The sequence below is a fragment of the Sitophilus oryzae genome, unplaced genomic scaffold (genome assembly GCF_002938485.1).
Source record: "Sitophilus oryzae breed Bouriz unplaced genomic scaffold, Soryzae_2.0 scaffold_1869_pilon_pilon, whole genome shotgun sequence".
NCBI lineage: Eukaryota > Metazoa > Arthropoda > Insecta > Coleoptera > Curculionidae > Sitophilus > Sitophilus oryzae.
Genome location: NW_022146578.1, coordinates 1,053,143 through 1,069,688, shown reverse-complemented (window position 1 = coordinate 1,069,688; position 16,546 = coordinate 1,053,143). Strand labels below are relative to the sequence as shown.

Below are 16,546 nucleotides of genomic sequence, written 5' to 3'. Positions count from 1 at the left end.
AAACCCCTCCTTATCGAACCTCTACACCCCACAGTCAATCCGTTTGCCAAAAATTAGCTTTAAACGTCAAGCAGTTTAAGCAGAGAATCGTGATTACTCAATGGTCATATTTTATGAAACACCTGTATACATTTATAAAAATCTTAAAATATGTAAAACAACAAAATAAAATATACGTGTTTAGAGTTTTTCCGAAAAACTCACCGGTTTTTAAATGAAAAATATTTTAATATTTGAGGGATAGTTTCACCCCCTTAGAATTCGAGTTTCAAAAAATCTCTTCTTATCGAACCTCTATACCCAAGTCAACCTGTTTTCCAAAAATCAGGTTTATACGTCAAGAGATACATTTTTAAAAATCTTAAAATATGTAAAAAAACAAAATAAAATATACGTGTTTAAGCGTTTTTTCGGAAACTTGACCGTTTTTTAAATAAAAAAATATTGTAATATTTGAGGGGTGGTTTCACCCTCTTGGAACTGGAATTTCGAAAAATCCCTTCTTATCGACCCTCTACACCCTAGAATCAACCTGTATGCCAAAATTGAGCTTCTTCCGTTGAGAGGTTTGAGCAGGATCGTGATTAATCAGTATGTCAGTCACTTAAGGATTTTATATATTAGTATAGATTTATATGGGAAATGTCATTGATGTCAGCCAACTGGACGCCATTTTTTTCGATCATGCGGTATTTTTAATCGTATTGTATTTCAGTTAGATTAATAAAATCCGTATATAAAATCTCACTTTTGTATTTATCTTCCACTTGCTATTCAAGAGACAATACAAATCAAAGGTTATTTAAATTGGGTTTAAACAAATATGTAGGTACATTTCAGTGCAATATTATGAAATTTAATTATTTTTGAATTGTTGCGTGAAAAAATGGAATTTACGCAAGGTATTCAAGACAAATTTTATATTACAGAGTAGCCCACTGTTCTGAAAAATATCTGTTTCGATTTGACATTTTAAACTTTATTTCTTACAGAAAATAAATTAAATTTTAGAGATTTTAACTATCATTACTATATAATAGTGATGGAATGAATTATTAGAACGCTTAGAATTCTTTTTATCTGAAAAAATAAAAACGTTATATGAACCACTTTTGAGACGCACCCAATATAACTACTTACGGTCACAATGTACTGATTTATTATTCTTCAATACGTTTCTAGACATAAAAGAGACTAATATGATCTAATCTACCTCAAAATATCCATTCCGATAAATAAGAACACACGATAGGCATGCTACTGTACTAAAAAAATGTAAGGAGATAAAACAATTGAATAGTAATTGTCTTAAGATAGGACATATTTTAAATGCTCTTGAAACTGATTATTCAGTCATCTGAATATAAAATAAGTAACAAATTAAATCGCTTGGTATTAACACATTTTTTTTATCAATTTACTAACATCTTCTCTTTAAATTCTCCAGTCAAGTTTATACATTTTTGTCCATATAGAATGAAATTTTTACCATTATTTATATTTTTTGTGGTAATATGTTCCGGTAACTGCAGTTTGCTTCAAAATTACACAGCTAATCCTGAACAACTGATCAAAAGTGTGTTAGACAAAGTTAATAGTAATGAATTGGAACTCAGCTTGGACTGTGTTGCTCAACTTTTGGAATTTCTGGGAAATCTCGCAAGTTTCAGCGATGGATTGTGGGCATTGAGAAGTAAGAACCTAATTATTTTATATAAATATAGTAAATGAGTGGAATGACAAATACAGGGTGAGTTTTCTACGATGTTCTCTATAGGTATCTCGGAAACTACGAGAGATAGAGAGTCGGTTAAATGGGGAAAGAATTACAGTTTTGTGGGGTCATAAATATGCGCCTTTCAGATTTTTAAAAAAGTTTATGGCTTACTAGATATTTCGAAAAAAACAAATTTTGGCTATTTTAAAAATCGTCCCTAATTCCAGTATACTCTATTTTAGACAAAAAAATTTCAGATAAAAGTTGTAGATAATCACATTCCTAATGAGTCTGTGTTCTCCGATTTTTTCTAAAGCCTGTCATTTTGGACATATGACACAAACATATGTTTTTTTTTTAAATGGAAACCATAGTGGTAGCTGAAAATAAATTTGGCTAAAAACAAAACCATTACAGTATTTATGAACACATATTTAATTATTTTCTTAGACGAAAAAAAAAGCAATTATATGTATCAATTAATTAGAAAGACAATCCAGTAACTTTTTACATAAAAACCGATATTTTGATTTTAATATGCCGGGTGCGTCTCAAAAGTGGCTCACTCCTATAACTTTTTTATTTTTTTAGATAAAAAAGCGAGATTTGGTATGTTAGTATATGACATAAATTAGGATTGATTGACATATTCAATTGTTTTCGATCCCTTCCGGTTTCACCAGAAATGAAGCAAGTTTTAAATGGCACCCTCGGTATTTTTTAGAATGACATATCATATGTCAACTTTTGACGTTTTCGCATATGGTTTATTTGAAATTGTAACCTGTGGTTCATAACGAATATTTGACTCCAAACCAAGTGTGTGGTATCAAATTGTTCATAAAAAATGTTTTTTTCCAAATATGCTAATGAGCCACCCTCGTTCCATTTGAAAAAATTGAGATATGATTAAAAATACGATTTGGGCATCTTTTAACCGACCAGAACAAGGCATTAAAAACATTAGACGATCAAAACTATTTTTCCAAGGCTCCTTGATTAAAAATGAGTGTCACTGCCATGTTTAACACAGCCATGGCACTCTAGATTGAAATTTAAAATAAAATTTGTTTTTGAGCGAATATGTGAAAAGTTGACATATGATATGTCATTCGATTCAGAGTGTCATTTTCTAACGAATAAAGTAAATAAAAAAACCGAGGGTGCCATTTAAAAATCAAAACTTGTAGTCATTTCAGGTCAAACAGGAAGTGACGGAAAACAATTAAATACGTCAATCAATCCTAATTTATGTCATATACTAACATACCGAATCTCGCTTTTTTATCTGAAAAAATAAAAAAGTTATAGGGGGTGAGCCACTTTTGAGACGCACCCTGTATATTTATTTATTTGCGACAAATAATAAATAGACAAAAAATACTTGTATATAATTTTTTTTATTCTTCTTATTTTTTATGTTTATATTATCGCAATATTCCTTTATTAGAAATAATTTAAATATATTATAAAATATTTAAAATTACAGAATGTCAAGTACTGTTTAATTAAAAATTCTCAGGCATTTATTAAAATACGGTATTTTTATAGTACATAGATTTTATACTATATATATCTATAATTACACATATGCCCCGCACTAAAGATATCAGTTCATATTAAGTTTAAATAAACAAAACAGTACATAAAAGCTACTTATTTCAATGAAAATGGTTTGGTTTGGTGTTAACTTGTTTCTTTGAACTACTTGAAACCATTTTGTGTATTTTATCAAATCGGTGTGAGAAACTATGAAGCTATAAAATGTTTCGGGAGAGTTGAATATCCGGGAAAATTGAGTTATTGAATGTTATTGCACCCAACAACGCTCTAATTACGCTCTCCTTTACGCGTTAACATTTTTTCAGCAATTTTATTAACATTTGAAATTGTCACAACACAACACGACGCCTACTTCGGGTTCTTGTTCATTTATTTTTTACTACCCGAAACAGCGTTACATCACACAAACTCGTATGAGTGTTTTATAGTTTGAATGACTGCACTAGCATAAAACTAAAATACTTAAGTATTGTTACAAAGGCACGATTTCAATATTATTTTAATGCGATCAACATGAACTGTAACCGGGACGGCGTAAAATGCATAGCAAAAATTTCTGATTTCTGCCGTATGGAGCGCTGCGGTCGGAATTTTTTAAAATCAACTGATATGCACCAAACCTATAGTGTTACGTTAAAAACTAATCAAGTAATACCAACTAAAGATACAACACCTGCTAAGGCCTAAAATTTAAGCCAAACATAAAATTTTTAATTAAAAGGTACAGTAAAACTCTAAAGATATTCAGGGAAAAAAGTATTTTAGGATAAAACTTTATTTTAAGGGTGGTAACGAAATAAACTAAATAGAAAATATTTTAGTGATTGATGCTACAGCAAAAGTGCCTGCTGGGATTGCAAAAATAAACTGGGCATGGTTGGGAAACTATGACGAATGTTTGGAAATAAGTAACGGCAATCGGGATGTTCTAGGAAGTTACTGCCTCATATCAATAAATATAGAAGGATATACCACAATGGAAATGAAAGTAAGAATAGAATAAATCAAAACAATCGTTATAATAAAATAAATAAAATTTAATAAAAAGTCTCTCCAACCAGATGTATAAAGACTTTACCCTACTTTACAGTGCTCCGAACTGCAAGGTTCCACTTTTACTTTTTTTATTATCGTATTATTAGGTATTATACAGGGTCCGGAAATAGTGCGTCAGGCATCTGTAGATTGATCCAAGTTCAAAAAGACATTTTAGTATTTTAGTTTTAGATTTAGATGTTTTATGAGTTTAATAGTTAAGTAAAGTAAGTAAATAAATGTAAAATTTGCACATATATTATCGATAATAAACAGAGTCATAATATCACATTCATTATTATCTGCCTTATTATTTATAAGTAATTAACAATAATATCATGTAGTAATTTGTAGATATTTTCCTGAGGAAATGATTTTGACTATAATCCGGTTTATCAGTTCCTTTCTAAAGTAGGTTTTTGTTTATAGATAACAGGTAATTCTATATTACGTAGTTATTTCCTAATCTGATATGGCTATTGAATTTTTTATAGACACAACAAATTTAATCATATCTAGAAAAAAGAATATTTTTTAATTGACTTAATCTTAAGTACTTATTAGTCTTTATATACTCTATAAGAAATATTTAGACATATAATATCATTTAAATGATCTCATTTTTTTTAATGATATAAATAATTCTCGCGTCTATCTCAAGTGTTGTTATAGGAGATACCCAAGAACAGGATATTCAGAAGAAATCAGTACCTACTAGATACCGATACATATTTAAATACTGATAATTTTTTCAAACAACGTACAGGGCATATTGCATGACATGTACGAGTATACAGGGTGCTACAAATTCGAGATACGAGCATTGGTATCTCGGTAGCCGTAATAGATACGAACATGGTTAAATTGGAACAAAGCTGCCCGCTTTGGGATGTTCACCAAGATTCCATCAAAAAAGTTTTTAAAATTTAAAGGATTGCTGAGTTTTTGGAAAGAACGGATTTTTTTGACAATCAATTTTATTTTTTCCTGTCGTTACTTTTTAGAAAATCAAAAAACTAATTGCACAGTCTCATAACCACTTTATTAGGGCTATCTGATAGTAGTTTTATATTTTCAAATTAGATGCTAATTTGTGAGATACGGAGGCCAACTTAATTTTTTTAAATACGGATCTGCATTTTTAATTTCAGGTTTTGAAAGAACTCGGTCTCCTGAGTATAGTGATATGCCACATTTAATACATATTCACTAAAACTTGGGTTAAAAACACTATATCCGAAAAGTGGTTAAAAACTGTAGTGAATTTAATTTTAATTAATACTTAGCTATATTTTCCTAAACACCAAGGATAACAGAATAAAACCGGCTAAAAATATTACATTTTCTTATACAGAGTATTTTTATGGTATCGCCAACATAGAATATTTCAAATGTTATATTACTTTTTTAAATACAACACTCTGTATATTATTTTTCTTTTAGATCAGAATTAAAAAGTGGACATTTTTTATTTACAGTGTTCCTAATTTTTTAACGGTTTGGCAGATATTTGCGATATTATATTACATATGGCATTTCCAACAGTAAATTTTTATCAAAGCCACGTAATAAGATGATCTTTGTCTTGTATTTTACCGTTAAAACCCCCTATGCATTATAATACAGCAATTATCTGTCGATGTCGGTAAAAATTTGGGAAAACTTTAAATGCAAAAAATCATCATTATTTAAGTCTGCATCTAAACGATATACAGGGTGGTCCGAACTGTATTCCGGAAACTTCGACAGCATATTACTATATATAAGTGTTTTTAACCCAAGTTTTAGTAAATAACAAATAGAATGGTAACACCGCATAGTGCTTCAAATAAAAATAGTGAACTACATGCAGAATTTTATGCTGAATTCAATTATCTGCAGAAAAAAATGGGGGCGCAATTTAAAAAATATCACTTTAAAAAAAATACTTTATAACTTAAAAATTATACTTTATCATAAATTATTTTTGTAACACCCTGTATATAACAAAATATTTTTAGGATATGCACCATTATAAATCATGCAACATCATTATAAAACTGTTTTGAATATTTTCGGCAACAACGACGATATTGGATTTCTCGCACTAATGGGCCACATTGTATATTAAGTATTTCAATTTTTTTAAACAAGAATCATATTTGCTTATGCATGATTTTAAATTTTCTTCCAGGCTATGGAACGGCATCGTCTGATTGCTGAGCATAAAAGACTAGGCAAAGAGTTTTCCAATGTGACAGTCGCATCATTTTTACCTGCCTATGGTGTGTGTATTCCAAACAAATGTGCTGGAGAAAATCTACAAGCAATAATAAATATCTTTGACGGATTAACATCAATTCCATTCGACATCATGTGTCAATCAAAGGAAGACAAAGTGGAATTAGATCAAGGTGGAATAATTACAATGTAAGAAAATAGTGTTTTAGTAAAATACCGTATGATCGAAAAAACAGCGTCAAAGACAGCCTGGGAATGACAATCGATGATAATTTGGGCGAGGTCAAGCCCTAGATGTTATTTACTAAAAATTGACATAAAACTTCGTTAAAAATTAGCATTAATTATAGAAAGATTGAAAAAGTATAGAATAACACACAAAAAGCTATTTCCAATTTTTTTTTTAATTTTAAACTACGCCATTTAAAAATCATTTTTACTCAATATAAACATAAATTTCAGCTTTCTTAAGTCCAGCACCAAGTAAATATCGCCTAGGGCTTGGTCTCGCCAAAATCATCATAAATAGTCATTCCTCAGCCGTCTTTGACGCCGTTTTTTTTCTATCGTATGGTACATTAATAAGCATTAAAATAACACCAACTTATAAATTTCAGCGCGTTCTTTGGAGCAATAATTGCTATAATGGTATTATCCACATTATATGATACATATTGCCAATTTCACAAACAAGGTAAGGAAAAATCTGTAAATATTAAATAACTATATATTATATTAATGCACTTTTAATTGACGAACTTGCATGCAAATCTTGCTTCAAAATGGAATAGATGATGATATAAAATATATTCCTAATAAATGTAATAATTAAATTAAATGTTAATCAATATACAATTTTAACCAAGGTAGTAATAAGAGACTTAGAGCCGTATGTAAATTCAGATCTCTTTTGGAAATAACACTTGTGTACTCAAAGAAATAACATCATTTTTCTTTTAAATTGCAAAGGAATCTACAGTGTAGCTCAATCAGAAAACCATCACTAGTAGGCTTAGAAATAGCATTTAAGCTCCAAATTTACGACGAAAACTGTCATTATCACTATGAAAAACTTCAGCGACAGAGATTAGATTATATTGCTAGAGGGCCTGATCCACTGCGACCTTCTCAGATCTATTGTGGTCCTCTTCTGACCATTAGGTTACATTCTCCAGTCCTATCCTTTTCACAAACTTTAGCAACTTGGAGACTGAACCCTCCATGTAGTTCAGTAGTTCACGGCAGAACCTACACATGGCTTGGTCCGTCAACCCCATTAGCTTTAGATGCCTATTTAGCTTACAATGCCCTGTTAGTAGACACACTACAGATTTGACTGTCTTACTGCCCTTGCTTATCAGGACTTCCGTGATTTTTGGTTCTATTATGAACTTTCTCGCCTGTCTCTGCCCTGGTAAATTTCTCCACCATTCTAGAGACTTGTTAGCCACCTATCGTTCCGTGGCCATTCTCGTGACTGCTTTTGCAACGCCGCAGAAGGGTTCTGGGCCTATGAATAGCATTGATAAGCCTTGCTTGGCCCTTTCATCTGCCTTTTCATTAACCTTGTGACCCTCGTGCCCTAGTACCCAGGCCAACGTAACAATGTTCATCTAAAGTATTTAGAACACGCACACCTTCCCACACTAATCTAGAGTTGACCTCCGTGGAACCGAGTGCTTTTAGCGCCGCTTAGCTGTCTATGAAGATGACCACCAAACGATGTGTTCTTTGCTGCCTTACTATTTCTTCTACACAATAGATAGAGATGGTAAAGAAAAATAAAATGGTATTTCTATTCCTACTCTGTAGTTAAATCTCCACTAAAACTGTCATGATCTCTATGAAAACCTTCAGCGATATAGAGTAAAGCAAAATTAAATGGTACTTCTATTCCTACTCTGTCCAACTCCTTATAATATATATTATGAGAATACAGAAAGACTATTGCATTCTAGCTAAACCACATCCAATTCTGGCCTCATTCTCTGTATATACGAATGGTAAAAAGTTGTTCCACGCAACAGAAAAAACCGATTTGTCTTGTTTAAACGGCATAAGGTTTCTCAGCATAATGTGGGTTGTTCTTGGACATATGATGTCACTTACTGCTTCATCTGCACTAGATAACGTATACGACTTGTACGAGGTAATATATTCTTTTTAGTTTTTATATAAGACTTATAAATAAACTCTAAACCCAAAATTAAAATGGATAAAGATATGTAACATGCTAGGACAAAAATCATGCTGTTAACCGACGCATGCAGCAAATGTCAACTCAAAAAGAGCTGACATTACTGCATATATCGGTTTCCATCAAGAAGCACCATCGGAGAAACACCATCGGAGTAGAACATCTAGTAAACAACTAGTAGATATATACAAATACATGGGTTTAAATTGCGATTATACGAAAATTTATTATATACTTATTCTAAAGGTGTTGGAAGTATCATTTGTGAAAATTCTAAAAATAAAAATAAAAAAGTCAATATAATGTATTATTCCAGCTAAAAAAACTTTTTCGATCAGTTCAACTACGGTAGCGAGCATAGTTTTAATCACCGGTTTTACTAGTGGGGTCATAACTGGGGCTATTTCGGCTATAACGAAATTTTTTAAAGGTACATAATTATAATTTTGGAAGATGTTCATAAAACATTTTAATCACTATTGGATTAAAAAAAATTATACCATTAATATTGCCAAATTATATTTTATTCTCTCATAATATAGGGTGTCCCAGAAATAAGTGCACGTATTTTAAGGGGTGGTAGATCTCGATAATAAAAACATATTTTCTCTTTATCGTTTTTTAAATAAGTATAAAATAACTTAGTTGTAACTTAGAGTTATTTTACTTTGAAAATTTCCAAAAAAAATATTTTTTGCTAAAATTTTGAGAACCAACCACTAGACTTTTCTTTCTTGTAAATTTAATCTACTACTTATGTTGCCACATAATTTCTTGATAATAAATTATGTTTTTTAACTAAAAAGTAAAAAAAAATCCAAAATTTTTTTCAAAAAATTTCGAATTTTCAATTTTAATGCGATTAACATGAACTGTAACCGGGACGCGGACGGTGTGAAATACATAGCGAAAATTTCTGATTTCTGCCGTATACAGCGCCGCGGTCGGAATTTTTTGAAATCAACTACACAAAGCCTATAGAATAACAAATTATGCCAAAGTCCAGATAATGTAAAAATATATAGAAAATAACTTGAGATTGACAATTATGTCTCCACATACAACTCAACCCGACAAATTCTAATTAATTTTAGTTCTTTCTTTTTAGTTTGTACAAGGAACGAGAAGTCTATTTTATGTTAACGGAACTCTGTCAGTCGATTCGTTCTTCTTCCTGTCGGGTTTTCTACTAGTATTTGTTTTCATGAAAGCTATGAAATCTGGAACTAAATTTAATATAATTTATTTCTATGTCCACCGCTATATCAGGTAAGTTACAACAAATATTAATGTTTCATAATTTTTAAAATGATGAAAAGTCGAAAATCAGTAACATCCCAGTACTATATCAAATAAATAAAAAAAATGAACTAAATATCATCACTAATGACAAGAATATTGTTTTGCTTATACCATGCTGGCAACTCATAATTTTGGGTCGGTATTTATATGTGTGGAAGTAAATCGCATAGGGATCTTATTAAGTCGGAGTGAGAGAAATGCGACGATGTGCTGTTGCGGCGTTGTCACATTTCTCCGGTACTCCTGTCCCTATTAAGTAAAGTAAAATCACGATTGCAAACCACTTATTTTTATTTTTTTTTCGAAAAGATAACTAGATAAAATCATTACTTAGATATTTTTGAGCATCTGAAATGAAATTATAGAGATCTCGTTAGGGTGTCCATATTTTTTATAACGAGAAAACGTCAGTAATCGCGATAATTTAAAAACGCAACTTTTTAACACATAACACGCGATAACTCAAGAACCACTTTAGATATTGAAACTTTTATTTTATTTCGAAGTTCGGATCTTTTACAAGATCTTTAAATAAGAAAAAATCGATAGGCTTGTTTTTTTCATTCAAAAATTAAAAAAAAACTGTCCATTTACTTTTAGTGCATAGCAATTTTCAGCAATCGTGTAACTTTTTTATTTGTAAAGATTTTCACATACTGTCTGCAAAGAAAATATAGCAGAAATATTACGAAAGATTTTGAAAAAAAAATACAATCAATTATTTTTAATGGATTTCGAGATATGGATTTTTGAGTTCTAATAGCGCGACCACTGTCGAACACCAACTCAATTCCACTTATTTTTACCAAAAGTGCTAAGGTGCTATTGTTTCTAACTTGCACTTAAAAATTTACAAGCAATAGGGAAAATAACAACGACTCGTTAATAAATAAACAAATAAAGTATCACGAGGCGTAATTAAATCGTGAAGCTGAACGCATGATGTACATTCTTCCCTAGAATTTTAAGTACTGATTGGGTCGACGAATCTGCTATGAATGCTCGACCCAAAACTAATCTTTGCCAGCTTTTAGTATTTATATTACGTTAGATTTTCCAATTTCAGGCTCACTGTACCTTTTATACCTGTAATTCTATTTTTTGCTTTTCTGGTAAAATATCTTGGTTCTGGACCTTTGTACCCAGAACTAGACGCATCTTTAGGACACCTATGCAGAAAAAACTGGTGGAAAAGTTTATTGTATATTCAAAATTATTTTGTGCCTTATGAATTGGTAAGAATAAATAATATAATATATATAATAGACGTTACATTTTAATAATATTTCATAATCTAGTGTAATCAACAAACATGGTATTTAAATGTCGACTGGCAACTTTACCTAGTATCCCCTATAATGCTATATTTCCTCTACAAGTTGCCCCTAATTGGGATTCATTTAGTATGCATAACTTCACTGGCTTCGATGGCCGCTTCTTTCTTTATAACTAGACATTACCAGCTACCTGCTTTGCTCTCCAATTTAAGGTATTAATTAAAAAGTAATATTATTTCTACTTGATCCTCTATCAATATCTTTTAGAAACTTGGTGGACTACAATACCAAATACTACATGCAGACATATACCAGAGCAGCTCCATATCTAATTGGTGCAATAGTAGGATACTACATATCAAAAGTCAAAATTTATAAAGAAATTGATTTTAATAAAACTCCAAGAGTAAGTATAATCGTTATTATTTATTTTTATTTCATATTAACTTAGAAAAAAATATTTATTAAGACTGCGACAGTGGTTTATTTTTTTTTCATAAATAAATAATGAAATAAATCAAATGCAACACAGTATCTTTTTTGTCGTTCATCACTTGTTACAAAATTTCTGTAACACAAGGCATTACAACATTAATACCAGGGACGTGCCTTATAGTGCCTCTCCTATTCCACATATTCATGGCAGCGCTCTCCATTATAGTGGACAGCAAACTGCAGGAAAGAGGATTGGGTATTAGATACAGATACGACGAGGCGGCGGCCTGTTCAACATAAAAAGACTCAGGCCAAAAACACGTACAAAATTCATCACAGAACTTCAATACGCTGACGACTGCGCTCTAGTTGCAAACACGATACAACAATTACAAGAAATGTTGGAACACATATACCTGGGCATACGAGGCTTTGGGCTTTAAGCTAAAAAAATCGTGTGTACTCCCCCGGAAGATCACAATGCTTTAAAAATCGGAGAACTATTGCAATATGTAGCGGAATTCAATTACCTCGGCAATTTGATTTCGGAAAAGGCCAATATCGACTATCAAATTCAGCACAGAATTAGCAGCGCCTTAAGAGCATTCTGGAAATTAAAAAACAGGGTTTTCTACAATCATAACTTGAGCACAAAAACGAAACTTGCAGTGTACTGAGCAATAATAATCCCCACCATGTTATATGGTAGCGAAACCTGGGTGCCGTACCGCCGACACATAAACGCATTAAACAAGTTGCAACAGAGACACCTTAGACAAGTCTTAAGAATGAAATGATTCCACCACTTCTCAAACGTATCGGTCCTTGAAAAAGCTACCTGCGAGAGCGTTGACGTCATGATTACAAAATCCCGCTTAAGATAGACTGATGCAGAATGCAAGAAAACCGCCTACAAAAATCTCTGCTTTACGGTGAGCTTGTAGACGGTAAGAAAAAACCGGGTGGGGGCAACTCAAAAAGTACAAGGATATTTTCCACAAAAACTTAAAGGGGATAAACATGCAGAATGAGTTGGAAGAAGCAGCGCACGATAGAACGCAATTCGCGCAAGAATCAACAAACTCAGTTAACAGCGACAAACAAAAAGTAAAGAGAGAACAAAGCAATGAGATTTTTGAATGTCCGGAGTGTGGAAGAGAGATAACATCGTTCAGAAACGCTCATGAAAGAAAACGCCTTGCGTAACCATCTTCTGATGCGTGTCAAATACTCGTCAGCAAGTAATGGCAATATGTATGTATGTACAACATTAATAGGCCAATGCGTTTTATACCATCTATAACTATAAAAATATCTAATTTTATAGCGGTGTGCTCTGGAATGAGAAATCGCATACTATGTTTATTCACTACCATCTAGAGACATTCTTGTATCTCTGACTACACGCTTTGCTACACGTAAACGGTGAAGTAGATGTGAATAAAATCTAGCTTTCTATTAGAATAAGCATAACAGGTGACAAGTGCTCTCTCGAAAATATGCTGAAATATCCAACTGTGTATTGAATAAAACAACTGTTGTTAATTGTTATGCATTTCAACAGAAAACATACCTTCATTGCCAAGAAAAAAAATATATATATTTTAAGTTTTTTTTACCAATAAATTAACTTAATTTAAATATCTCCATAATCATGCAACTCATTACACTTGTCTTTTATGCATTTTAGATCATCATATACAGTATCTGGGTTATAGTCCTTACAGTTATGCCGGTTTGTGTATTTGGTGGAGTAGATCAGTTGAATAATCTTGACTACGATGTCGTCGCCAATTCTCTTTATAACACATTTGTAAGACCGACTTGGGCTGTATGTTTGGGATGGATAGTCATCGCTTGCAGCAACGGATATGGAGGTACGTTTTAAGCTTGATTTTCAATCATCCGTTGTCCGACGATACGATGATACGATATTAATTTTATTGGTTGAATTTAAAGACTTCGGTTGGTTAGAAACGGTTAACCAATCGAAGCCTTTAAATACAGCCAATGAAATTAATATCGTATCAACGTATCGTCGGACAACGGATGCATGAAAATCAAGCTTTTTATTTGTAAATTTGACTATAACACGACCATATCAACTGTGGTTTTTGAAATCTTCTTATACTTGCCTAATCATCTCGAATGCAAAGTAAAATCAAACTGGATATATGTTGGTTAATGTAGATTATAAACAGCAAAACAAAACATACGAGTCTGACAGACGACAGATGACGATGACGTCAAATTATTTTTATTTAGAACAGATCTGCAAATCCGATATACTAGAGTCGGCATTTCTGACCTTGGGTGCCGATTTGCGTGTGTGTGAATAGTACGGTCAATGCGCTCAGTAAAATAAAAAGAAAGAGGGGCAAATATTTTCCCAAGCACATGAAATCTAGCTGGTTAAACTTAAATAGTTATGTAATAAAAAACTTTGCATTTTTGCTCTCTCCGGCTTACTAGATCGCCATAGCGATTTAGTCCTAGACATATAAACACCCACCCAAGGTTTTGCTTGCCAGTATGGTATAGATCGAGTGAAAGAACTTTCTAATACTGTCTTACAACCGGAGATGGCTCAATCTCTAGGCCAGACAATGATATACGAATATTTCTTTTTTGTCGGGTTTTATTCACAATGTTGTCTAGCGACACGGGTACGAAGTCATGCAGTGTCAGATCTACTCAAGACTCAAACAATGTCAAAACTATATTAGACTATAAATAGCTCTGAAAAACAGTAGCTACTGCTACTAGACATCTAAAATAAAGTCTAATATGAATTGCGGATGCGAATAAAGCTAAAAAATATACTGTGACATTTTTTGAAAACGCAACACCCAGTATAACTTATCGCATTTTTATAAAAACTTTAAACATATTTTTTGTTATTACATACGTATCTTTACGCCAACAAAATTTCTGAGATATTCCGAACAGTATTTTCCACCAAGGGCCATATCAATGAGGACCGTTTTTTCGTCAAATAAGATCTTTCTACCGGTGACTCCAGAGCATCAGCGGCAACTATTGGAAAGGAGAATGGAATATGGAATGGAACGAAAATCGTTGTATTCAACAGTGAATCGACGAAATGTGAAAATGTGTTGAAAGACGGAATATCCAATTTTCAATTGAAGGGCACCGTTCAGCGCACTGTAGGTGTTATGGTATGAAGTACCACTGATTACGGCAACAGCTGACGTTTAGTATTCATTCAAGGTAGCATAACCACCCAGCGATACATCAACGAGGTATTCCGTCCACGTTTGCTTCACTTTCTGCAAACGCTCAAAAATTAAGATTTGTTTAAGCTTCCCGTATAAATCTTCTTCAGTAGCCCCTTCTATCTGCATTATCCAAAATTATCCTAGATTCTAATTAAATTGTATTATTAAAAGCTGACCAAAAACCAAGAATAAGTTATTAACCATAATTATACAAAAGAGGGTCAAAGAAGTAAACAACAAATAAATCATAGATCTTATATATAGCTCCATAAAGAAAAAACAGATTACACCATATTACTCTGCTTCTAGTTAATGAACTTATAACTGTTTTTGTTTCAGGCATTATAAACAGTATCTTATCACTACCAATTCTCCAAATTCTTAGTAGATTTACTTATTCAATATATATGCTGCATTTAGGAATAGCTTACATCGTCAATCTAAATGTCAGATCGCCTATTCACTTTACGGAATTTAATATGGTAAGTTTTGGCACTTTTATCAGCACTATACGAAATCATGCAGGGCCACCTAATAAAAAAACTTCAAAAATTTTTATGTTATAGTGTAATAAGTACTCTGTCTTTTTACTATGAAAGCATATATTGCTGCAAATTAATTGGCAGTTAATTAAAAGAATACTAATTGTACACCGAATGCGTCTCAAAAGTGGCTCGCCCCTGTAACTTTTTTATTTGTTCAGGTAAAAAAAAACGAGATTTGGTATGTTAGTATATGACATAAATTAGGATTGATTGACGTATTTAATTGTTTTTGGTCACTTCCTGTTTCACCGAAAATGACTACAACTTTTGATTTATAAATGGCGCCCTCAGTATATTTTTAATCTATTCCATAGAAAATGGCACTCTGAATAGAATGACATACCATATGTCAACTTTTGTCGTTTTGGCATATGATTTATTTGAAATTGTAACATGTTCATTCGGTAACAGTTCATAACGACAATTTGACTCGAAATATCAAGTGTATGGTACCAAATTATTCATAAAAAATGCTTTTTCCAAATATGCTAATGCAAAATCCAGTTTCATTTGAAAAAATTAAGATATGATTAAAATTACAATTTAGGCATCTTTTAACCGACCAGGACAAGACACGAAAAACATTAGACGATCAAATCTATTTTTCCAAGGGTCCTTGATTAAGAAAGTGTTTCTAACAAGCCATGGTACTATAGACTGAAATTTAAAATACGATTTTTTTTAAGCGAAAATGCCAGAGTGTCATTTTCTATCAAATAAAGTAAAAATATACCGAGAGGACAATTTATTGATTATATTAATCAAATGTTATAGTAATTTCCGGTGAAACAGGAAGTGACGAAAAACAATTGAATATACCAATCAATCTTAATTTAGGTCGTATACTAACATACCAAATCTCGTTTTTTTTAATCTGAAAAAATAAAAAGTTGTAGGGGTGAACCACTTTTGAGACGCAACCGGTATTGCTTTTCAAAGAACAGACAAAAATACTGCCACCATAAAATACTTAAAATCTATCTACAAAAATATATTATGTTACCGATATTACATTA

At 31.9% G+C, this 16,546-nt stretch overlaps 1 protein-coding gene across 1 annotated transcript in view; it reads left to right on the top strand.

Moving 5' to 3' along the window:
- The first annotated feature begins 1,416 nt into the window (after positions 1–1,416).
- LOC115883288 (nose resistant to fluoxetine protein 6-like) overlaps positions 1,417–16,546 on the top strand; it is a 15,716-nt gene continuing 586 nt past the window's right edge. The window contains exons 1-11 of the mRNA XM_030901618.1: positions 1,417–1,693; positions 4,102–4,268; positions 6,489–6,724; positions 7,153–7,229; positions 8,494–8,684; positions 9,841–10,001; positions 11,101–11,269; positions 11,333–11,523; positions 11,579–11,717; positions 13,437–13,623; positions 15,325–15,467. Coding sequence (XP_030757478.1) covers positions 1,477–1,693; positions 4,102–4,268; positions 6,489–6,724; positions 7,153–7,229; positions 8,494–8,684; positions 9,841–10,001; positions 11,101–11,269; positions 11,333–11,523; positions 11,579–11,717; positions 13,437–13,623; positions 15,325–15,467 — 1,878 coding nt within the window. The 5' untranslated portion in view covers positions 1,417–1,476. The remainder of the gene's footprint in view (positions 1,694–4,101; positions 4,269–6,488; positions 6,725–7,152; positions 7,230–8,493; positions 8,685–9,840; positions 10,002–11,100; positions 11,270–11,332; positions 11,524–11,578; positions 11,718–13,436; positions 13,624–15,324; positions 15,468–16,546) is intronic.